This window comes from Castor canadensis, chromosome 7 (assembly GCF_047511655.1).
Source record: "Castor canadensis chromosome 7, mCasCan1.hap1v2, whole genome shotgun sequence".
Classification (NCBI taxonomy): domain Eukaryota; kingdom Metazoa; phylum Chordata; class Mammalia; order Rodentia; family Castoridae; genus Castor; species Castor canadensis.
Window position 1 is genome coordinate 35,159,910 of NC_133392.1, and position 26,429 is coordinate 35,186,338.

At 34.6% G+C, this 26,429-nt stretch overlaps 1 protein-coding gene across 1 annotated transcript; it reads right to left on the bottom strand.

The window, feature by feature from the left end:
* Nucleotides 1–941: 941 nt before the first annotated feature.
* LOC109678431 (cytochrome P450 2C19-like) lies at nt 942–25,754 on the bottom strand. Its single transcript, XM_020153985.2, has 9 exons — nt 25,515–25,754; nt 24,253–24,415; nt 23,859–24,008; nt 21,057–21,217; nt 19,651–19,827; nt 8,152–8,293; nt 5,349–5,536; nt 3,417–3,558; nt 942–1,758 (listed from the first exon to the last, which is right to left on the bottom strand). The coding sequence occupies exons 1-9, from the start codon at nt 25,680–25,682 to the stop codon at nt 1,577–1,579; spliced, it is 1,473 nt and encodes a 490-aa protein (XP_020009574.2). The 5' UTR covers nt 25,683–25,754; the 3' UTR covers nt 942–1,576.
* Nucleotides 25,755–26,429: the final 675 nt, after the last annotated feature.

Below are 26,429 nucleotides of genomic sequence, written 5' to 3' on the forward strand. Positions count from 1 at the left end.
ATTAACACTAAAACCATCTACTTCTTAGGTATATGAGAAAGATTGAGTAACATGATCCCTGCCAAATGCCAAAAACACTATAAAGCTAATTACAAGATGAGTGACTGGGTGGTTGTTACATATGGGAGAAAACAAGTTTAAATCAGATTCCAAGGACAGGCATTACTGAGAAGGTGATTATTTTTCAATATGCACAGGATTAAGTGTTTGCACATGTGTTTGAACTTTCCAAGCAGGAAGATTTAAACTATTCATGCTATAGTTTTATATTATACTTTTTACTTTAAGCTATTTTTTGCATAGTAAATAATTTCATTTCCTTTTCTGTTATATCCATTAAAATAACTTCTAAATTTTCTATTATTATGAGGGGTTTCTTGTATATTCTTTAGGAGACAAACATTAATTGTGAGAAAAAAATAGAACATAAGACAATTTTATAAATAACTACATTAAATTTATTCTAAAGTGTTCATGATATATGTCACATGTAAATGTACAAAGATATACTCATACATAAGTCAAATAGATGTACCTAGCCAGTAGCATAGCTCTTGAATTGCATCACAAAGTGGCTTCGTCTGAGAAATCAGTTTAGAAAGGTCATAATCCTTTGGGGTTATGTAATTTCTCATTTCTAATACTCTTAATACAGAAGGAACAGAAAATGTGATTAGAAATTGAAATGTATTTGATATTCCTTGGTGTATGCTGTGGAAATTAAATATGGCTACTGACTTTATGGACATAGAATCAAATTTCTATCAGATTAGTGTTGAGTTTAAAACTTTTGTTGTGGAAAGTAGGAAAATAAAAGAAGCTGGTAAGACTTTCAAGGGGCCTTTTTCATGTTTGGAGAGAATGACACTCAGAAATTATGAAGAGTGACATGAAAGCATAAACTTATACTTGGCTGAAAGTTGAAAAAATGAAGTAAAAAGTGTGTTTTACATATTTATTTTATATTCACAATAACAACAAAGCAGGGATATGTATTTTAACACTTGATGTACATTATTGCCCATGACTGTACATTTCAATCCAGAGCAGACATTTCTTTATGTAGGTACTTTTGTCAAATCCATATCTCTTTCAATTTTGTATGGTATTCATCCAAGAATCTTTCCTACTAACTTCTCCATTACCCTTTTATGAAAAGCAAATACTCTCCTGGGCCTCCATTTTCTTTTTATTTACTTTCATTATGCTCAAAACAATATTTGAGAACTGACTTAAATTAATAATGCTAATTATTCAAGACATAATATCAAGAATTCAAGATAATTCTTATGCCATTTTACAGTGACTGCACATTAATAATTCAGTTAATTCAGGGAAATATTAGCTCTTCAGGTGGTCAATATATGTGGTTCAGAATTAAGAATAGAAGATATACTTATGCAGTAAGTAACCCATGTAATTCTGCAGAAGGGAGGTAGGGCACTCTCTGGATCCTGAGGGAATGGAAAAATGTAAGGGATATCAGAGAAGGCAATCCTTAAGGGAGAAGGAGGTGAAGGATGTCCCAGAAGAAGTGTTGCAGAAGGCAGCACAGAAGCAGCCAGTCTGTTCTTCTTCAGACAGGAATGAAGCACATCTGATATTTGGGTGGCAATGAAATGAATCCTTTGGTAACAGGGGTGGTATAAACATCTTTTGGCTCAACTGCAGATTTCAGGTTAAAGTGCTGTAAAATTGTGGTCAGGAATAAAAACATTTCCATGCGGGCCAGTCCTTCTCCCACACAAATCCGTTTTCCTGAATATAAAACACAAAGAAGATTGTCACTGCTTGTATTTGACTGTGGCAAGCATTCTTTTTGCAACTGTCATAAAGAAAATATGTAATAATATTTACAGATGGTACAGTGCATGGATGGATAAATGAATGTGTTGATATGATTGGATGGACAAAAGTAAAATGACGGACAGACTTGGTCTCCATATCTGATCTTAATGAATATTTTATTTAAAATATATATTACCACTTTCATGTCATATGCTTCATTTATTCCTGAATTATAATTGCTTTTTTGACATTTCAAATTTCCCTCTATATTATTCCTGTGAACTATTTATATTGCTCTTTTCTCTCCTAGTATAATGTCCATGAACTTTGCTTCTACTATTCACAACCTGTGTTCTCAACTCTAGCACTACAATCTTTTGATCAATCTCCCAAATACTATGAATTTTTGTTTATATTTGACCATGGTTTATATTATTCTATTTTTTTTATCTCAGAAGCCCTTTGCATACACCACTGTTAAGTTGCAGATACAATTTCTTTGTTTTCCCACAAGAAATGTAAACTTTCCTCTATTTATTTTCTCAAAATTATTAATGCAGTTATATTGAAGAAGGAATCACTTGGAATCAAAATTTATAATTTTTTATTTATGTTCTATTGTGGTGAAATATGTGAGTTCTTGAAGAAAGACCTATGACTTTGTCACTGCATTATTTTCAGTAAAATGTATAAAGTAGACATTACATTCACGGACATAAAGAACAAGATTCTATGGCCAGAGTCACCTCACACACTGAAGTTATGGAGAGCCAATATTACAGACCCTTGATCATGATTGGAAGAATATCAGGGTGGTCAGTGACTATTTCCATGTATCTTTCCTCATAACCAAATTTTTGTGACCCCTACCCCCAGTTATTTGGCAGAGAATCTAAAACCCATGACTTAGATGTATATCTTTTTCCTATGGCTTAATACATACTTAAAAATAAACTGCATTTTATTTCTTCTATTTTTAATCCACTTCTAACCATCAAAGTCAATTATGTTATGCCACATAACATTGATTACGCCGTATTATGCCTGATAGTAGGTTGTGAGTGAGCAGAAAACATGTACTTTGTCCCCCAAAACTCTCCCTTCCACCAGCAATCCAAAATTCCCTCTCTCACAGTGCCAGTCCTATCCTGTGATGATAATGTGTTCTCTTGTGGCTGTGAGGGCATTTCATACCCATTTAATGCCTGTGGAAATATGTATCATCATAGTTGAGCTTGGGGGTTTAGCCACACCACCTAGAAGGAACTTGATCATGTTGTGGAGTTAGATGTCTTTCTCATGGTGTGTGTGGCAAGTCTAAATTAATTTTAACTTCTAAAAGAGGTTCTCTAGTTTTTCACTGATGTGTCTAAATGAATTCAGTCAACCTAAGCTTTAGCCTTTTCAATTTGGAGAAACTGGGTCAAGATCCTAAAGCTACACTAATCAGACCACAAAATGAGGATGAATCATGAGCAGGGAACGTGTTGGAAATGTGTTTGTTAGCACTTCTGATCATGTACAAACTGCTATCCTATCAGCCTCATAGTGACACCATATAAGACACAGTCGTTCTCCATAAACATATTCTGTCCCCTGAAAAACTCATAGAACTGCATTCTTATTACCTGATGAGAAAGGTATGAAGTAGTCACTTTTCTTAAAGTTTCCACTCTCATTTAGAAAGTGTCCAGGATCAAACTTCTCTGGGTTGGGGAATTCTTTGTTGTCTTTTAGTACAGATGAGAGTAATGGTAATATTGTTGTTCCCTGAAAACAAAAAGCAGAAATAAATCAAGTTTTCAAGGATTCCTGCTGCTGGAGGTTACAATGGCAATCCCTTAATTTAATCTTCTTGTGTACATAAACAAAACCAAGCCCAGAGAGCAGTGACATTTCCAGGTAGGTCGCGTAACAAAAGATAATTTTGAGGGCAGTACCAGTGATCGTGTTAAAGTACATTCCATATACTACAATAACGTTTTAAGTGCTGGTCGTGTGGGGTATTGGTGTCAAAACTTCTGAAAAATTTCTCCTTACTATCAACCTTGAAATTGATGTCTGTTTCCATCCACCTATCTAATCCATAACTTCAGTTTTCATTTAACACGTAAGTCATTTATACATTCAAATAGAAGTCTTTTTTTGCATGCAAAATATATATATTATATCCTTATAGGGCTTCTGTATTGTTATTTTTGACATGGGAATATTACATTCTGGTGATATGGTAGCAAACACATTAACAAGTATAACATTTTTGAGTGTTTATCATTGCCACGTAGTTTGCCTTAATTTTAAATCATTGAAATTTTAATATAAATTAATCAATTTTAAAAAGCAAAAGAGATGATAAATTTATAAATTTTATTTTGTAATATTTCATGTCAAGATTATCTGTTCAGTCCAAGATTATAAGTTTAGAAAAAGAATACTGGAATGAGTGATTTAGGAATTAGATTTTTTATGTGGTCTTAAAATATGTAATGTCTGCTTGACCAGGGCCACGAAAGAAAGAAGAGAATGAATAACACCCAGGCTTTGCTTTCTGTGAAAGGTACTACACAGGATTATCCAAATGATAAAATGCAATGTTTCTAAATTTCAGGTGCAAAGAAATAGAAAATACATTATAAAATTATAAAATAAAAATGTTGATTATCCAGTGTGGTTGCTTGAGTATGAAGTTCCTCAGAAGGCTCAAGGGTTGAAGATTTGGTCTCCAATGCAATATTCACAGGCGAGGCATGTGGGGAATTATTAGATCATGAGGTCTCTGATGTAATCAATGTACTAATCCATTGGCTGAGTGACAATTTAATGGAATTATAGGAATTGTGGAAGCTAGGATGTGAGGCCTGTAGGAGGAAGCAGATGCATGCCTTTGAAGTGTACAGTTCTTCCAGACCCATCCTCAGCCTGTTGCTTCTTCCTCTCTGCCATTAGGTAAGACACTTTTCTCCACCACATCCTCCCTGCAGTGATGTCCTGCCTCACCCTACAAAGGTCCAGAAGCAACAGAACCAAATGACCAAGGACTAAAAGCCCTAAAATTGTGGGCTAAAAGGTATTCTTCCTCCCTTAAGATGATTATCTCAAACGTTTTGTCAAAAGGATCAAAGTAATGAACACAGCCAGGAAAAATAATGTCAACAAATTTATAATTCACTGAACTAAAACCAAAACTTTATTGACAAAATAAAAGAAAGTCTAAATAATGTAGGTCAAAATATCAATTCTTTCCAAACTTATATAGAGATTTACTGTCAGTCTGATAAATATCCAAGAATCACCTTTTGAGAAACTGACAATCTGAATATTTAATATTTATTATTAAATGTATCAAAGAATAGCCAGAATAATATTAAAAAGGAAGAACAAACAAAATTTAAAGAGTTAAACTACCAGACTCCAGATTTGTTAAAAGATTCATGACCCAAACTAAAAAGAGCACAAAGCCACCAAGAGCCATATGTAGGATGTGTTGGTAGGAAATTAGAACCATTTAGTAGATTGTAGGAATAGGACACCACTAAGATATATCAAGGAAGAAAGATTACCTTTGGAATGTGGTAATTTCTGAATTTAATATCACAGGTTGCAGAACGGGGCACACCAGCAGGGACAAGGTCAATATATCTCTGGGTTTCATGTAACACAGCATCCATGTAGGGCATGTTGCTTCTGTCCTGCATGCAGGGGACCCGGTGTCTGCCAATCACATGGTCAATCTCTTCCTGCAGTTTAGCTGGAGAGACACAAGCATGAAATTATGGAATAGAAAAACACTATGCATTTGTCACATCAATTCAGTGCCACCTGTAACATGAAGGACATACATAGACAGCTTTATGCATTCATAAATCATATGGCTAGAAATATATGTGAACATCTAAAGAGAATCACTAAAATATACATACCAGTTACTCCCTTACAAACCAGGAATTATGATACATCACCACATAATTATAACCTGGCATACATGATGCCTATATATAGAAGGAATTAAGTATTTCAAACAATAAATTAAGCATAATTAAGTCAATAAAACAGAATGCAAGATACAAATTGTAATCAAATCTCAAATCCATATCAAAATAATTGATGTAATTAAATAATTAATATAATTTAAAATTATATATAATTATATAAAATAATTAATGTAATTAAAATTTAATATTTTACATATATGCATCTGTATTGTGTGCATCTTATGTGTGAGTGATGTCCAATGATAGGCCATCATATTGACATTCCAAACATATGCACTGAATAGTTTGCCAGCATAATCTGAAATTTATATTTATGATTCTAAATAACAACTGTTTGCTAATTATCCACATTGGTGCAAATTGTAATAATATCTTGATAGAGGGAAAAGAAAATTTTCATCTCTATTCCAATGCACAATAGATGAACACATATATGTTTATAGAGGAAAACATGAAACAGAGATGCTCACATATGTTTCTCCTCACTATATTTATAGACTATAATATAGTACAATTTTTGTTGATATCAGTATCCATTCCTTACTTCAATATGAATACATAAATATTATGAGGTGTCACGATTGTTATTTTTTGAACATTATACTGTTTCTGATTTTTTGCTTGAGTTGGAATTATTTCCAAAATCTCAAGTAGATTTTTGAAACTCCCAGGAATAAATTGTCCATGTACTAGTAAATATCAGATCCTTGATTGCTTCTATTTTGTTCCTGGCTCTGACCTCACACCTGCATCATCTACTTGGTCCATTGTGTTTTCAAGGATTGCTACTGAGCAGCCTATCTGCCACTCTCTTCCTCCTCCATGAGTTCGTCTGACTCCTGGAGCCCATGATTTCTGACAACTGGATTTAGACACTTGGATGCAGTACATTCTACAGAAGTTTTCTGATATGGGGGGAAAAGGCATAACGTTTTTGGAAAATGTTCAGTACCATAAATGCCCCTTTGTAGTAATAATAAAACATTGGTTTCTTGAGAGTTTTGGTGCTCTTCCAAATCATAATCTTTCTTATATCACATGGCATATTTCTCTAAAAAGTTTTATGATTTTCTCTTCATCAGGGTGATCTGAAATTCCCTGATCCTCTGCTTTTGGTGGTTGTTTTTACTACATTCACTCTTCCAGAGACTTGGACATAATTTTCTATCAGCATGGTAGAAGATGGAGGCCTTTCCTCTATTGTTCTTCACTCTATAAAGAATATATCTAGCTCCTGAATTTCGTGCAGCCTGATGGAGTACAAAGCTCAGAATCTTTGCATTAAAGGAATTGACACTTTGCCAGATTTCCCTTTAAGCCCTAAACTCCTCTTTTTTTTATGATTCTTTGTTTTCTGTCAGTGCTCAAGTCCCTGAGCACCGGTCTTCTTTAGCTATTTCTCTGAAGAATGGGCTTCTCATTACTGTGTGTACAAAATCAGTCACATAGTGAATGGTGATGTCAAGGGAATCCATGCACAAAAAGTCTCTTTTTGCAAGTCCATTTGATATTATTTTTGACATGTATTATTTCCAAACTCTTGTTGAGAAAACTTATTTTTCTTATTTCATAAAATTCCCTCCTCTTATATTGATGTTACAATATCATCCTTGCTGCTCAGTTAATTTTCACCCTCCAGACTACTCTGTTTTTCAGAAATCTTCTGACACAGTTGTAAGGTGTTTACTTTTCTCCTCTCCTCCTACACTAAAAACTGTCATTTGTCATGCAATCCTCATTTCAATGTGTGCTCAAAGGAACTCTTTAAAAGTAAATTTCTATTGTGACATTTGAAAAAGACAAAAGTATTGGTGCCCCAGACAAAAATGTCTTAATTGTTGACTACTTATTTTATGGCCACAGACTTTTGAAGTAATAAGTAAACTTCTTTAGAAACTTATTCATCCTATAATGGAAATGTTTTCTATTGAATCTATGTTTTTAGAATATTTCCTACAGTGGAAACTATATCTGACAGCCTCACTTAATACTAGGTTTCATACTAATGCTACAGTAAGGAGAGTTTCCTTTTCACTATGAAATACAATTATTTAATAAGGAAGTTTATCTGCAGAAATTTAAGTGCTATATAAAGTACAGTTTTTGCAATAAAATCAGTTTGCAATCTCTTGCCAAGTTATGTTGATTGTGCCTGTCAAAAAACTATATCCTATGAAATCAACACATTACTCCAGAGAGTTATTGCTCTTCAGTGCATGCTGCCTTCCCGTCTCTCAGTCACACTTGTAATTTTATTTTGTGGCACAGAAAATTAAATAGTGAGAAACTTTAAGAATAACATGATGATGCCATTAAAATGTATTCCCAATATCTTACTGAAGTTCACTTTGCTCACCATCTCTGCTCTTACCTAAGACATCTGGATGCGTTATCAAGAGCAGGAGAGCATATCTCAGTGTTGTGCTTGTGGTCTCTGTTCCAGCCGCAAACAAATCAGAGACAGTGACTAACAAACTTTCCACAGTAAACAGCGACTCTTGATTGTGTTTTTCCTAGGAATAATTTGATCATAAAGTCTGTCAAACTATTTGCCAGCATATTTATTTACAGTGAATCAAAAATCACAATAAAAATTACTCATAGCTAGTTGAGATGTGCTCAAATTTACTTTTCCTAGAGATACAAGTGAGGACATTTTGCCTTTTTTTCTATATTCTCCCTCCTGTGAGGAGGTAAGGTAGACAGAATCTTGGTATATGAAGATTTAATCATGAAAATGAAGGTTTTAATTATAAATGTGATGAAGAAAAGCAGAATGTACCTGACACTCTGATGTGTCGAGAATCTTATCTTAGCCCAATGTCAGTTCAACTTAATACTCTTCACATTTGAGATAAATAAATGCACTCTTTGTTTATATATTTTATAAACAAATAATCCCTTCTATGTCAATAAAATATTTTATTAGGAAATAAGCAGAAAAATAAGGGCCATAGCAATGTAGATTTTGAAAACCATATTCAGGAGTTTGTAATGATCTTCTGTCAAAAATTTACATGGAACTAATATTACATTCACACTCAGTGAATGTTGAAAAGGCTAAAAAAGTTTACGACATTAACCTAGAAAGAATGACAGGTAAAGAGAGTGGGTTTGTCAAAATAACTGCCTGAACTATTGTGGCTTATGCAGAAGTCTACACAACTAATCACCTATGAATACATGGAGGAGTGAACAAATATGCCTAAAATGAGGAGAGACTAAGGTGTCAATGCATTAATTACCTACATGGGACAAAGGAGAGTATGAATATTTCAGATAAACTGGCTAAGGTTTAGGACTGAGAAGATCACATATCACAGAATTGGAAACAAGGTCACAGTTTAAATATTGAAGTGCAAGAGATCATTAATATAGAAATGACACTATTTTCTATAAGTCCTTCAGCCAGTATTCAATTAATAGTATGTTATAATCTCTACTTTACCATTACTACATGTAATATATGTAATCACAACATTAAACTACATGCTTCTAATATGTGTACTTGCAAGATAAAATAAATCCTTTCAATAAGAATATCAATTCCAGGTGATTGCCTATGCTCATCATGTTAAAGTTGTTCTTAAGTCAAATTAAGTTATTATAAAGCAAATAATATTCCTAAAGCAATGTCAATATTTCCAAATTTTGATATGAATTTTTAGAATTAATCATTATAGGCAGTCTATTTTAATTAAACTATGCTACATAAAACAATGTTGAAAGCAATTAAACATATAAATGGAAATGCATGTATAGCTATCTTTATCTCAAAGAAGCAAAAATGCTATGTCATTCTTATTATTTCTTCTATTTCTCTTCAACAAAATTGGCAAAAACGAGGTTGAAACAGATTCTGCCTGGAAGTGGGAGGGTGAGGTAGTGCAAACAATGTACACACATGTGAGTAAATGTAAAAATGATCAAAAAATAAAGGCAATATTAGGAGAAAGGAAGACATCAGATGATATATGGTTTATAGAAGAAATAGTATTAGATATATCAAAGTTATTCAATATGGCTAATCACTTGAAATAAAAGGATTGAAATTATACTTTAAAATACACATACATAAGGATCTATGGCTTCAAGAAAAACAAATGATATGTTGCCTCTTGGAGACTCACGCTAAATCCAAAACACCAATGTGTCAAATGTGAAAGAATGTAAAATGAAGTCCTGCAAATAGTGGCATAAGAGACCTAGGATGACTATAGTATCAGACAAATCAATATTTAATAAAATTTGTTAAAAAAAGAGAATGAAGGTCTTCCATATTGTATAAAAGGTTGAGTTCATCAGAGGATAAAACTTTATTCATGTATATGCAATAAGTAGAGAACCCCAAAATACACGAAGCAAAAATGACACTGCAGGGACAAATACTCAATTATATTATCATAGAGAGAGATTTCAATATGTAAGTTCAAATGATTCATAGAAGAGGAGGGCCCCTGGGCCACCGCCAGTCACCCGTGCCCAGACAGCTTGGGAAGATGTGGACCATGAGGTAGCTAAGTGGTATGTGGTACTTCCACAGACATCCCTGGGCCAGATCAGCATAGTCCCCTGGACAGACCAACCCCCACCCAGGGAAAAAAGAGAAACTGAGTAATAAGCAATAGGAACAATAAAGACACTTAGCAAAGAGGGTGGGGCATCCCGAGCACTGAAGCAGGGGGAGGGGATTCCTTCCCAGAACTGTAAATAAACAAGCTGGGCCTGGCCAGAGAGGCTCCGGTGGGAGCAGGGGCATGCGCCCAGCAACCAGGAGCAGGAAAGCTTGTGAGAGTGGTGGAGGGAGGAAAACTCCACAGGAGAGGGGGCAAGACCCACCTCCCACGTGAGCTGTAAACAAACACGCCAGGCAGCAGGAGCAGCAGCACTGCCCAGCAAGCAGGAGCGGGAAAGCTTGTAAAAGTGATGGTGGGAGGAAAACTCCACAGGAGAAGGGGGAAGACCCACTTTCCACAAGAACTGTAAATAAACATGCAGGCCTGAGAAAGCAGGTGCAGTGTCACCTCCCCCAGTGTGCTTGGAAAGGGGAAAGCTTGTAGCAGTGGCTCACGCACAGGAGAATGCTGAGTACACAAAACCTGTGGGGGCAGGTGAGTGCTAAACTCACCCCAGAGATCTGCATAAATAAAGCCTCCAACTACAGCAGGCTGACAGCAGCAGGCAGGCTAGCCACAGCCACAGATAGCCACTCACAGAACTGTCTCCAGACTCTTTTTTTTTTCACTCTCCCTACCTTTGATGAGAAAACAACCAAACTACACCTGCATGCTGAAAAACTTACTAAAACGGTATTGCATTTGAACTTGGGACACTTTGTAGGTTTTTTTTCTCTTATGCTACCCCTTTGATGAGACAACTACAGAACAACATCTGAGGCACCATCTCCAGGATTCGAGGCTGAGGGACGAACACCAAAATTATTAAGACTGAAATTTCATTGCATTTTTTTATTTTATTTATTTTCATTTATTTATTTTTTTATTTTATATTTTAATTTTTTTATTTATATGTATATGTATACATTTTTTCTTTCATTTACTTATTTTTTATTTTTATTCTTATATTTATTCTTTTTATTTTTTATTTTAAATCCTCTCTCTGCCACTCTAATGCCTTTTCAGCTTACTGTTAATTAGTACACTGTCTCTCCCTGTTTATATCTTTGAAACTTTTTTTGTTTGTTTCTTTTTCTTCTACTTCATTATTTGTTTTTCCCTTTTACTTTAACTTCTTTGCTTTCAATCCCCTCTCATCCTTCCATTCTAAATATCACTAGTGCTATTATTACAGCCAGAAAATACTTAATTGCACACAGTACAGGGACAATAACAACACCGAGGGAAATGACAGGAAGTCAGAAAAAACAGGGAAACCAGTTTCCCCACAGCAAAAAATTAGTACAGGAACCAGAGGGGAATGAAGAAAACAGATACTCAGATCCAGACTCCAACAAAATGAAGATAAACTATGCCAAAGAACCCAATGAAGCCCACAAGAATAATTTAAAAGAAGAAATACTACAGGTACTCAATGAGAATTTTATACAGATGATACTGGATATGGTCAAACAAAATGTACAGGAGACACTCAAGAATTTCCAAGACAACAAAAATAGAGAATTTGAAAAAGCAAAAGAAGAAATAAAGGAAACCATAGAAGCACTGTATAAACACCAAAGTGAAACAGAGAACATGATTAATAAACAGATAAAAGTACTCAGGACAAAAATAGACAACATTAAAGAGGGAAAGATACAGGATATGGAAAACCTCAGAAAAGAATGAAACAAAAGTGCAAAACAAAACGGAATGCCAATCCAGCAGAAGAACAAACAGAAGACAGAATTTCAGAACTCAAAGATGAAATGGTAATTAAAGGAAAAACTGAAGAACTGTTAATTAAACAACTCAGGACCTGTGAAAAGAAAATGGAAGAACTCACTGACTCCATCAAAAGACCAAACTTGAGAATCATGGGCATCGAAGGAGGAGAAGAGATGCAAGCAAAGGGAATGCATAATATATTCCAAAAAATAATAACAGAAAATTTCCCAAATCTAGAGAAAGATATTCCCATAGAGATGCAAGAGGCCTCCAGAACACCAAACAGACCAGATCAAAATAGAATTACCCTACAACATATCATCATTAAAACAGCAAGTATAGAAAATAGGGAAAGAATATTGAAGGCTGTAAGAGAGAAAAAAGAAATAACATACAAAGGTAAACCCATCAAAATCATAGCAGACTTCTCAACAGAAACATTTAAAGCAAGAAGAGCACAGGGTGAGATCTTCTGGGCACTGAATGAAAATAACTTAAACCCCAGGATACTCTACCCAGCAAAACTATCATTCAAAATAGATGGAGCAATAAAAGTCTTCCATGATAAGCAGAAACTAAAACAATATGTGACAACAAAGCCACCACTACAAAAGATTCTTCAAGGGATTCTGCACACAGTAAGTGAAACCCAAAATAACCATGAAGCACAGGCAGCCCCAAACTACAGGAAAAGAAAAAGCAAGACAGTAGAGAGTAACCTCAACTTAGGTATACACAATCAAACCTTCAAACAACTAAGACTACTAAATGACAAGAATCACCACATACCTATCAGTACTAATGCTTAATGTTAATGGACTTAAATCACCCATCAAAAGGCACCGTTTGAAGAAACGGATTAAAAAGGAAGATGCAACAATTTGTTGCTTACAGGAGACCCATCTCACCAACAGAAATAAGCATAGGCTTAGGATGAAAGGCTAGAAGAAGATTTACCAAGCCAATGGCCCCTGAAAACAGGCAGGAGTAGCAATACTTATCGCTGACAAAGTAGACTTCAAACCTACATTGATCAAATGAGATAAAGAAGGACATTCCATACTAATAAAAACAGAAATAGACCAAAAGGAAATAATAATCATCAACCTATATGCACCCAATGTCAACTCACCCAATTTCATCAAACATACCCTGAAAGAACTAAAAGCATATATTAACTCCAACACAGTGGTTGTGGGGCCTTTACACTCCATTATCATCAATAGATAGGTCATCCAAACAAAAATCAATAAAGATATCCAAGATCTAAAGTATACAATAGATCAAATGGACCTAGTTGATGTCTACAGAACATTTCATCCAACCTCTACACAAAATACATTCTTCTCAGCAGTGCATGGAACCTTCTCCAAAATAGATCATATCCTAGGGCACAAAGCAAGCCTCAGCAAATATAAGAAAACAGAAATTATACCGTGCATACTATCTGTTCACAATGCAGTAAAAGTAGAACTCAACAACAAAAGTAAAGACAAAAAACATGCAAATAGCTGGAAACTGAATAACTCACTACTTAATGAACAATGGGTCATTGATAAAATAAAAGAGGAAATTAAAAAGTTCCTGGAAGTCAGTGAAAATGAAAACACAACATACCGGATCCTATGGGACACAGCAAAGGCAGTCCTGAGAGGAAAGTTTATAGCCATGAGTGCATATATTGAAAAGACTGAAAGATCCCAAATCAATGACCTAATTATACATCTCAAACTCCTAGAAAAACAAGAACAAGCAAATCCCAAAACAAATAGAAGGAGAGAAATAATAAAAATAAGAGCTGAAATCAATGAAATTGAAACCAAAAAACAATACAAAGATTAATGCAACAAAAAGTTGGTTCTTTGAAAAAATAAACAAGATCAACAGATCCCTGACAAACATGACTAAAATGAGGAGAGGAAAAACCCAAATTAGTGGAATCAGGAGTGCACAAAGGGAGATAACAACAAACACCATGGAAGTCCAGGAAATCATCACAGACTACTTCGAGAACCTGTACTCAAATAAATTTGAAAATCTTAAAGAAATGGACAGATTTCTAGATACATATGATCATCCAAAACTGAAACAAGAAGAAATTAATCACCTGAATAGATCTATAACACAAAATGAAATTGAAGCAGAAATCAAGAGTCTCCCCAAAAAGAAAAGTCCAGGATCTGTTGGATTCTCTGCTGAAATCTATCAGACCTTTAAAGAAGAACTGATACCAACACTCTTTAACCTGTTCCACGAAATAGAAAGAGAAGGAAAACTGCCTAACACATTTTATGAAGCCAGTATTACATTTATCCCAAAACCAGACAAAGACACCTCCAAAAAGGAGAACTTTAGGCCAATCTCCTTAATGAACATTGATACAAAAATCCTCAACAAAATAATGGCAAACAGAATTCAACAACACATCAAAAAGATTATTCACCACTACCAAGTAGACTTCATCCCAGGAATGCAGTGGTGGTTCAACATACAAAAGTTAATAAACATAATAAACCAAATTAACAGAAGCAAAGACAAAAACCAGTTGATCATCTCAATAGATGCAGAAAAAGCCTTTGATAAGATCCAAGAGCATTTCACGATAAAAGCTCTAAGAAAACTAATAATAGAAGGAAAGTACCTCAACATTATGAAAGCTATATATGACAAACCTACAGTCAGCATTATATTTAATGGAGAAAAACAAAACCATTCCCTCTAAAATCACGAATGAGACAAGGATGCCCATTATCTCCACTCCTATTCAACATAGTACTGGAATTCATAGCCAGAGCAATTAGGCAAGAAGAAAAATTAAAAGGAATACAGATAAGTAAAGAAACTGTCAAAATATCCCTATTTACAGATGAAATGATCCTATACCTTAAATACCCAAAAACTCTACTCAGAAGTTCCTAGACACCATCCGTAGCTACAGCAAGGTAGCAGAATGTTAAATCAACATAGAAAAAGCATTAGCATTTCTATACACTAATAATGAACAAACTGAAAAAAGAATGTATGAAAACAATTCCATTTACAATAGCCTCAAAAAAAATCAAATACCTAGGTGTAAACCTAACAAAAGATGTCAATGACCTCTACAAGGAAAATATAAACTTCTGAAGAAAGAGATTGAGGAAGACTATAGAAAGTGGAGAGATCTCCCATGCTCATGGATTGGTAGAATTAACATAGTAAAAATGTCTATACTCCAAAAGTCATCTACATGTTTAATGCAATTCCCATCAAAATTCTAATGACATTCATTAAAGAGATTGAAAAATCTACCATGAAATTCATATGGAAACACAAGAGGCCACGAATAGCCAAGGCAATACTCAGTCAAAAGAACAATTCTGAAGGTATCACGATACCTGACTTCAAACTATATTACAAAGCAATAACAATAAAAACAGCATGGTACTGGCACAAAAACAGACATGAAGACCAGTAGAACAGAATAGAGGACCCAGATATGAAGTCACACAACTATAACCAACTTGTTTTTGACAAAGGCGCTAAAAATATAAGATGGAGAAAAGACAGCCTCTTCAACAAAAACTGCTGGGAAAACTGGTTAGCATCTGCAAAAACCTGAAACTAGATCCATGTATATCACCCTATACTAACATTAACTCAAAATGGATCAAGGATCTTAATATCAGACCCCAAACTCTAAAATTGATACAGGAAAGAGTGGGAAATACTTTGGAGTTAGTGGTATAGGCAAGAACTTTCTCAGCGGAACCCCAGCAGCACAACTAAGAGACAGCATAGAAAAATGGGACCTCATAAAACTAAAACTTCTGCTCAACAAAAGAGATGGTCTCTAAACTGAAGAGAACACCCACAGAGTGAGAAAAAATATTTGCCAGCTACACATCAGACAAAGGACTGATAACCAGAATATATAGGGAACTTAAAAAACTAAATTCTCCCAAAACTAATGAAGCAATAAAGAAATGGGCAAGTGAACTAAACAGAGCTTTCTCAAAAGAAGAAATTCAAATGGCCAAAAAACAGATGAAAAAATGCTCACCATCTCTAGCAATAAAGGAAAAGCAAATTAAAACCACACTAAGATTCCACCTCACCCCTGTTAGAATAGCCATCATTAGCAACACCACCAAAAACAGGTGTTGGCGAGGATGCGGGGAAAAAGGAACCCTCTTACACTGTTGGTGGGAATGTAAACTAGTACAACCACTCTGGAAAAAAAATTTGGAGGCTACTTAAAAAGCTAGACATTGATCTACCATTTGATTCAGCAATACCACTCTTGGGGATATACCCAAAAGACTGTGACACAGGTTACTCCAGAGGCACCTGCACACCCATGTTTATTGCAGCCTTATTCACAATAGCCAAGTTATGGAAACAGCCAAGAAGCCCCACTACTGAAGAATGGATCAAGAAAATGTGGTATCTATACACAATGTTATTTTATGCAGCCATGAAAAAGAACAAAATGTTATCATTTGCTGGTAAATGGATGGAGTTGGAGAACATCATTCTGAGTGAGGTTAGCCTGGCCCAAAAGACCAAAAATCGTATGTTCTCCCTCATATGTGGACATTAGATCAAGAGCAAACACAACAAGGGGATTGAACTTTGATCACAAGATAAAAGCGAGTACACAGAAGGGATATTTGAGGATAGGTAAGACACCTAAAAAATTAGCTAACATTTGTTGCTCTCAACGCAGAGAAACTACAGCAGATACCTTAAAAGCAACTGAGGCCAATAAGAGAAGGAGAGCAGGAGCTAGAGAAAATGTTAGATCAAAAAGAATTAACCTAGAAGATAACACACATGCACAGGAAATCAATGTCAGTCAACTGTCTGTATAACTATCCTTATCTCACCTAGCAAAAACCCTTGTTCCTTCCTATTATTGCTTATACTCTCTCTTCAACAAAATTAGAGATAAAGGCAAAATAGTTTCTGTCAGGTATCTAGGGGGTTGGGGGGAGAGGGAGGGGTTGAGTGGGTGGTAAGGGTGGGTGTGGGGGCAGGGGGGAGAAATGACCCAAGCATTGTATGCACATATGAATAATAAAAAAATTAAATTTTTTTTAAAAGTTAAAAAATTCAAGAAGCAAAATCATCTGCTTTCCCTTTCTGTAAAAAAACAATGATTCATAGAAAATGCAATCAAAAGGTAAATCAGACTATGAAGACTTCAACAACTGGATACCTAACAGACACCTACAGAAATCTTCACCCATGAAAAGCATATACCTTTCCTCAAGTGCATACTGGACATTTCCCATGAAATACCATACATCTAGACACATAAAATCCTTGGCAAAATTTAAAATATCAGAGCATAAAATATATCTTCTCTGACCACAACAGAATATAGCTAGAAATCATAAAATAACATTGGACTTCAAGCAAAATATGCTTGAACACCCAGTGGATTAAAGACAAACTCACTAGGAAGTTTTGGAATCAGTGAGGGAATGAAAATCAAAACAGAATATAGCAAAACGATGATCTATAGCAAAACATAGAACTCAGAGACAAAGTTCAAGCTCTGAACATCTATTCTACGATTGAAAACAGTGATCACATTGATGGTACAACTTTACATCATAAGAATTCACAAAAAACATCAAACAAAAGCAAAGACAAGAGAAACAAGACACAAAGTAAATAGGGGAATAGGAAAACAACAAAATAATCACTGAACCCAACTACATGTTGAGGAAATAGTTGACTAAATTGAAAAATCATTAGCTGGAGGAACTAAAAAGAAAAAGAAGATACACATGACTAGATTAAGAACTGAAGCAGAGACATAACTATTGAATTTACATAAAGAGAGTCATAATGTAAAGATTTTGCTTCTACAAATTAGATTATGAAAAACATGGGAAAATACTGAAATGATTCAGATTCAAACAAAAAATGTGAATACATACACAAAATAACAAGTAATTTAATTCCAATCAATTTATAATTACAAAATCCAAAGAAAGAAATGTACGTAACTATATGACTTCAATGATAAATTTTATCAAAAGTTTTGAAGTTTTGTATATGTGAGTGGAAAATGAAATATTATCTGTCACATAGAGAAGGAGGTACTGATGTATTCTACAATATAGATGAGACACTAAAGAATTATGCTAAGTGAAAGAATCCAGAAACAAAACCTCACATATGCTCTCAAAGTTCTTTCATATGATGAATCCATCATAGGCAAGCCCACAGAGAAAGAAAGCAGATTAGAGGATACTCCAAGTTTGGATGGACAAACACTGACCATTTACAGGTAGAGCAGATTTTGAGAATGTTTAGCTTTAAAACTAAAGAGAGATCCTGCTTGCAGAAAAATATGAATGCAGTAAATACAACTTAATACTAATGCATTTTACTTTCATGGCATGTGGATTTCAGCTCAATTTTTAAATAACTGCACTCCTTGAACTATTATTCAAATTCACAGACAGCTGCTCAAAATCCCCACTGTTTTGTACAAATTTTCAAACCCATCCTAAAATTTATTTGAAAATACCAGGACTGTAGAGAAGCTAAAAAGGGCTTGAAAACTAAGCTGCAGGACTGACACATCTTGATTTGATAACTTGATTTAAAGACATATTAAAGAATTATGATAATTGTGTACTATTATCAAAAGAATAGAACTATAGGATAATATAGCAGAATTGAGACACTACAAACAAACCCTCATGTTTATAGACAATTGATTTTTGGAAAGAAATCAATGGAAAGAACAGCCTTTTCAAGAAACGGAGCAATGACAAGACGGTTCATATTTCCAGGTTACCTGAATACATTTGTGTAACTCCATGTCTCTGAAAATTCATTTGAAGTTACTCTCAATTAAGGCTTCACACTTCCATCCTCCTGATTTTTTACACCACATTATTTTATATTCGATTCTGTCTTCCTTAAATGCCCTCTCCTCTCCATTTTTGCAAATATTCTATTTCAATCCGTAGACATGTAGTAGTATTCCAAATGTAAAGCCATTCTTTTCCCTTCTCCTGTACATTGGATGCCATGATAACGTCCATCTTCATATCAGGCCTGTTTTCTTTTTTTCACACTTGTTTGGAAATTCACTTCACAATATCTACTTTGTACATTCTATTTCTTCTCAGCTACATGACCAGTATAATGATGATGACGACGACGATGATGATTTTGTTTTGTTACTTGTCTATTTAACTTTTGAGATGAAACCCAGATTGGCCTAAAACTGACAGTCTTCTTTCCCAGTCTCAAAAATGCTAGAAGTGAAAGTGTTTGTCACCATTATTGGCTTAGATAATTTTTACTGAAGGAAAAGGTCAAGATCTTCTAATTTTTGCACAATTTAATTTTATTTCTTCCATTATGCTTAGTAGAGATTCATGTACACAAAACTTATCCAGTGTGTTTGTCAAACAAAACCTTCCTGGCCATTTAAACAACCCTAGCATGTACAGAACTATTCAGTAAACCATGCAATGCTCAAACATTCAAAAATTGACCTAATGTTACCATCTTACCTCCTCCATTTTTATCAAGAAACAATCAATAAAGTCCCGAGGATTGTTAATATCCAATGATGCTTGGTGTTCTTTTACTTTCTCCAAAATATCATTTCTAATTTCAGAAACATTTTTAAGCACTCTATTATGACTTCCTGGGAAGTAATCAATGAGAGCAGGAAAGAATCTGCATATCTAAAAAAGAAAAGAATACCTTACACAAAAAATTAATCAGGATGAACAACCCATAGAGCAATCACTGGCTAAAATCATAATTCATAATAAATTATGGTCTCTATTGAGGTATACTTGTATTGCAAGCCTAAAGTTATTCTCTATACCCCTAGAAAGGTTTGTGGGTGAAAAATCTGGCAAGAACCTCAAAGATGAAAACATATCCTAGGTACTCATATAGCATCATTATTCTCCAAAAGGATTTTCATCAATTCACTTATTTTCTGTACTTCCTTTCAATATTGAAAGGTAAGAAGATGTGAACTACAACTGGTAGAAGACAACAGAGTTTAAGGACCTGGAATAACATTATCTAGGGTACAAAGCTAGCCCCTAATTTTTGTTTGAATGTATGTATGTATGGTTTTTTGTTTGTTTGAGGCATGGTCTTGTTATGAAGCCCAAGCTTTCCTGGGCTTACACTGGCCTGGACTTGTGATCCTTCTGTCTCTACATCCACAATTCTAAGATGTGTGCTACTGTGTCCAGCTGTTGTCCTTGCTATTTTTATTTCCATGAGTCAGTTTCAGATATAAAACAGAATGAGTGGGACGGAAGTAGGAAGTGCTCAATGATTTCTTGAAACACATTTGCGTCCCAGAATAGTTAAATGACTTCTTTCTTATCACACAAGTATTATTTAGGAAGTGTTGAGAATATGACAATTCAGAACAAGGAAAACTATGCATTTTTATGATTCATACACTACACATCTTCTTTACTGGGCAATATTCTCTGCTAGAATGTTAACTGAAGATCAAACATCTCACCCTACTCTCTGATTCCTAGCAACATTAATTTTTTCCTAGAAGGAAATATTGTCTTCACAAATTAAAATATCTCTGAAAAGTCCTGTGATGAAGAAGTCTTTAAGTGTTGGTTGAGAGACAAGCTTTGTGAAAAAAGTTCCTGAATATTCTTTGAGTGGAATGAACACCTTTAGTCAGGTACCAAAAGTACATAGGAATTTAAGGAAAAACAATGAACAGAGAGCTAAGATATTGAAAACCAGTTAAATATCTGCACCTTTCTTTCCATCATTTTAAAGTAAATAACTTTAAAGGATGCTCTTGCCAGCACTGTGATGTCTAAACATTTACTTCACCACTTAGTCCATATAGAATTTTGTATGCAAATTTTTGTACCAAAAAGACCTTAGATTTGTTTGGAAGAAAGGGTTTTGGCCACACCTGCATCCATGGGGAGCCCAATATCTTGACGTTTTCATTGAATCTTTTCATAAGGACAAGAAGATTCTGATCTTTATAGTCAAAGCGATTATGGAAGATAATGGAACAGATTACATTGCAGGGAGCACAGCCCAGGATAAAGGTGGGATCACAGGGTGAACCTGTAGAATTAGAAGATAAAACAATTTACATACTACTAAAATACACATAAAACATGCTTTCATTATTAACAGTAGAATTCTTTAAGAAATTTAGGCACTACATTTCTTACACATTCCCCTTACGGCAAAATATTTAGCATGCATTCAATCAATACATCATGTTTACCTTAAATCTGAGTTGGCCATCATAATATAACTAAATAATAGAGTTTTACATATTCAGTTCACATCCACTGCATTTACTTCTAAACTTTCATCCCAGCTCTCTGCTATTGTGGAAGAAAAGGAAAGACATTTTAACGTAATAAAAAGCCTTAGAGCAGAATCACATCTCTCTGCGTGTTGGGAGAGTATTGTTCTGAATTGAAAGGTGGGGCCAGAAACTTGTTTTTTATGAAAGGAATAGGTGAATGAATAGTGTGTTTTCCAATACAGGAAAGAAATTGTGACATTGTTGGTGAGTTCACATCTCTGGAGAAAAAAAAATGCAGAATGCATACTTGGGAACACACACATTACATAAAGAAAGTAAGTACAATACAATTATCACTAAAATAAATTGAGAATTTTAAATTTCAAATATTATCACATGTAAGGCAAACATATAGTAAACTAATAAGTGTGGTCTGATTATTTCCCATTTTGATCTTTAGAAAAAGATAGAAAAGCAAAAAGGAATTTTCTTTCCTTGGAAGTGAATGTCCACAATGTCAAAGAAGTGAATGTCCATTGTCTCCACTTAAACTTCATATTAACCCATATAGACGAAGTTATTTCATGGATACTGTGATATTGTCATATTAGCCTGAAGTACTGGAGGCATAGCTCAAATGGTAGAGCACCTGCCTAGCGAGTATGAAGCCCTGAGTTCAAACAATAGTATTAAAGAAGAACCATACTTAGCCATGAACAGAATGGTATGTCTTAATAATTTAAAGTTTTTGTTCAACTCTTAAGGAAAATCTATTACTTTGCAGGTGACAGAATTGAAGAATTTTTTTTTCATTTTTGTTAGTAATTTATACCACAAAATTGCTAAAATAAAATGGTCCATGAACTTTTTATCCAAATAAGTCTGAAATAAACATCTGCCTAACCTAAAGTTACCTTGAATTGAAAGTATTCCGGGTAAATATGAAGGACTTTTGAAGAACGAAAAATCTGTTGAGTGAGCTGTTTGTGTATCAGTTTCTTTTAGCCATATGGAATCTAAACTTTTAGAATTCGTGCAGGGGGAGAAAAAGGAGACTTGAAGAGGAGGTAAATTCAAGTATGATGTATTTAATATATTATAAGAAACTGTGTAAATGTCACAATGCATCACCACCAAACATAACAATGAAGAGGGGAAAAATAGAAAAAGTTTTATTTTAGTCATGGAATTGGAAGCCTTGGTGACTGTATGCTTGTGTGTGTGTGTGTGTGTGTGTGTGTGTGTGTGTGTGTGTGTGTATGAGTCAAAGGAAATAATAGTTCTCAATCTTTTCAATTGATTTGCAAAGAAGAGTTTAAAAGTAGGTCTTTTAGAATTCAAGCTGTAAGAGCTGGGGGCATGGCTCCAGCATTAGAGCCTTTGCCTCCCAAGTGTAAGGCCCTGTGTTGAAACTCCAGGTACAACAATGACAACAACAAATTAAAAAATTTATAATTATCTAAGCTGATAATTAGGTTCATTTTGTCAAACACTTCTTAGGTAAATTGTGCTGCCAGTGGGAGAAAAAAATTTTCACAAATTTCTAAACTAATTCCAATAAACAGGTCAGATAGGCAACTCTGAATCTAACGCCAAATCACATTTAGGAAAGACCAGATTAGAGTTACCATTAATAGTTGAAATCTAGGTAAATGAATCAATTTATAAATTACAGTTTCTCTATTTTTTAGATTTACACTATAGTATATATTACTCTAAGACTTGTAGATCTATCTCTGAAGTATTGGGGAATAAGAAATAAATAATACTAAGTGTTTGTGATGAATTTACAGAGAACAATAGTTGAAGAGAAATATATTAAGAACTGTATTAAGCTACAGCTAAACAGGGATGGCCAATTGCTTCAAGTGGTAAGACCCTGAGCTAACCACATGCTGCCCAAAAATATCCAAACAAAAAACAGTACAAAGCACCATTTCTATTATATTTATGAACCTAGAAGAAAATGTGAGAGATGTCTGAAAGCAGTCATACAGCCATTGTTCATTTAAATGAAAGCATATATCACTTAGAACTGTCCATGTAAATGTGTGTTGGAGTCACTGCCACTATAACCACACATTCTCTGATGAAATGATCAGTAAAAGGTGAACCACATTTACGATAAGGAAAACACAGCTCATTACTCTTCAGAAAGTAAACTTAAAACCTATATTCAAGCCTTTTGTTTGAACAAAAAGAAAGAAACTTATCAACAGAATGAAATTAAAAGGATGTTATACCCTCACTGGAGGCACAGCCATGCCTGTACAAATACAGCATGGATATTAAACAGTCTGTAGGATCTCTCCTTCAAATCATCCCTTCTCTCCATGAACTCACAGCCAGGATGCAAACTGAAAGCTCAATTCACCTCTGAAATAAACACAATGACCAAATTGGAGAAGAGAAAAGTCTACAGAGATCATGACATGAAGGGGTACCCACCATTGGTTTTTCTCAACTCCTCCACAAGGCAGCGTGCTTCCTCTTGAATACGGTCCTCAATGCTCCTCTTCCCCATCCCAAAATTCCTCAGAGTCATGAGGGAGAACCGTCTTGTCTCTTTCCAATACTTTCCATTGCTGGAAAAGATTCCTGAAAAAGGAGAATCATAAAGTAAGAGGGACATGCCCTCTTTGCTTTTCTATTTTGCTTTTCTTTTTCTTATACTGTTCCAGATTATAACTGTTTAATTGAGAACAATGAAGAATGTGCCTTTGGCTTTCTACCACAAAGATGGGCAGGCTCTACTTGACCACTTTTTCAAGTCTTTGTTTTCCATACTCCTCATGTCCATGACCATTGCCCAGCACACATCTGTACATACATGCACACTTACCAAGGCCTTTGCTAATTTTTTCAGGCATTATTAATTTGCCTCTTCCGGAAAACTCCTCACCATAGTCAACCAATGCTTCCTTTACAGCCTCATATCCATGCAGCACCACAGTGGGCTTCATTCCCAAATACACAGTGAATACCGGGCCATAGACTTTTGACAACTGGAAGTAGATAAGAACTGCAAATATTACTAAAAGAATTCATATTTGGTGCATATATTGTTTCTTATTCAAACAGATGCTATAGTTGCATTTTTTAAGTTTATCAGCATACCTTCAAATATTAATGAACTTTATGTGGTAGCCATCACTTTTGTATGCCCTATCATGTGCTATACAGTGGCCCATGAAATTGATACACAGATTACAAGTAAACCTAACATCAACCCAGTCAGAATGTGTTTTGGAGCTATTTTTCAAAGAAAAAAATGAGGTCAGAGAATTTTAAAATTATTTACAGTGTGCCATGACTAATGAATAAAACACTTTAATGTGAACCTTTATATTTCTATACAAACTACTGGATGGGCACAGAAGGAATTATCTCATCCCAAAGCTACTTTTAAATCAGTACATGTATAGGTGCTTCAGAGTAACCTGTAAATAACTTACCATGTAGGTCCTGACTCAGTGGCACAGACATGAAAAAAAGAAAGCTATGCTTTTGTCAGATTTAGTGTCTACTGGTATTACAAACTCAGAGATTTGGCACTGAAGAGGCAGCACCTTTTCGGTGGAATAGATTCTTCTACCCTGTAGCATTCTGGGCCCCAGACACATGATATTTTCACAATCCAAATGGATTCAGATAACAATCAGGTGTTAACTTACTGTTTGCTTTTCTATTTCTTATGCTATTCCGGATCATAACTGATTAATTGAGAACAAACTTACTTTTATTCTTTAAAGAAAATCAGCTTTCATGGCAATTCTGAACAAATGCATGGCTAAAATGTTGCACAACTTAGTGAATGTATATGTATATAAGGCAAAGAGGAGAAGAAGCATTCACAATTTATGTCACCTTATAGTTTTGATTTTCCTGTACAAGTTGCTAAATATTTTTCTAATCAGAAAATGTGCTACTTCATTACATAATTTCATCCTATGACAAACTGGAAAGGTAACAAGTACATAAATCTTATAGGCAGTATTTAGTTCACAATCATCTATGTGTACCTTAGACAATATATTTTATTTAAAATAAGGAATCAATTTACTCACAATTGCAAGCCTATGGAGGATATTAAGGCATACTTACATTGGTTAAGGATGTGCTTATGTCCTTAAAATTTATCTGTAGGATATTTCCAATAATTGGGAGAGGATTAGGTCCAGGAGGGAGTTTGTTTCTTCCAGAGCTCTGTCTCCATAGTGAAAGGAGAAAGAGACAGAGCAAACCGAATCCCAAGACTAAGAATGGATCCATCAAGGCCTTCTCTTATTGCTATAATGCATGCAACTCAAAACCCAAATCTTTATATACTGTTTGCCACTTCAACTGTGACTTGTTGATACCTAACTGAGTAATCAGCTAGATGCACTTTAGTCTCTGTCAAGGTCTCTTTGGAGTGAACTTTGACTCAATGACAGAGATAAAAATAAAATGTTCTCTTCCTTTTTTCCTATATTAGGACTGAGATTCTGGAACTTCGGGGTTCCATACTTGGTTATGAACAATTCGTATACTGTGTACATAAGTATGTAAATAGAAAAATGATATCTGTTGAAACTACTCAAGGAATGGGGGAAAGGGAATGAAGGAGAATAGTGGGAGGACTGCATTCAAGCATATTATATGTGATATATTATAAGAACTTTTCTAAATAAAATAATGAACCTCCACTCAACGCAGAAATAAAAAAGGAAAAATATGTAAATAAATAAATATTTAAAAATTAAATAAAATATGAAAGTCTGCCAGTTGGTAATTCAGCAATAACTTTGTATGTGTGCATTTATTTATGTGCCTGGATGTATATTTAGTAGAATAGTAAAGAAACAGGAATGATGTTTATATACAGTGAGGCTTGGATGTGATACACAAATCAATCTTTGCCAGCAGAGATGCCATCTTCAAGATTAAATCCTTACATAAGCAAAATTATATTTCAAGTTTTAATAATTTTTAAAACACTGACAATGTCATATTCAACCATTCCATTAAACAACAACA

Excerpts from the sequence above, each read along its gene's own strand:
- LOC109678431 (XM_020153985.2), bottom strand. The coding sequence starts at position 25,682 with ATGGATCCATTCTTAGTCTTGGGATTCGGTTTGCTCTGTCTCTTTCTC. Across the intron at positions 24,416-25,514 it reads TAAGCACATCCTTAACCAAT|TTGTCAAAAGTCTATGGCCC; the intron begins GTAAGTATGCCT and ends ATCTACTTCCAG. Across the intron at positions 8,294-19,650 it reads TCTTGATAAAAATGGAGGAG|GAAAAACACAATCAAGAGTC; the intron begins GTAAGATGGTAA and ends AATTATTCCTAG.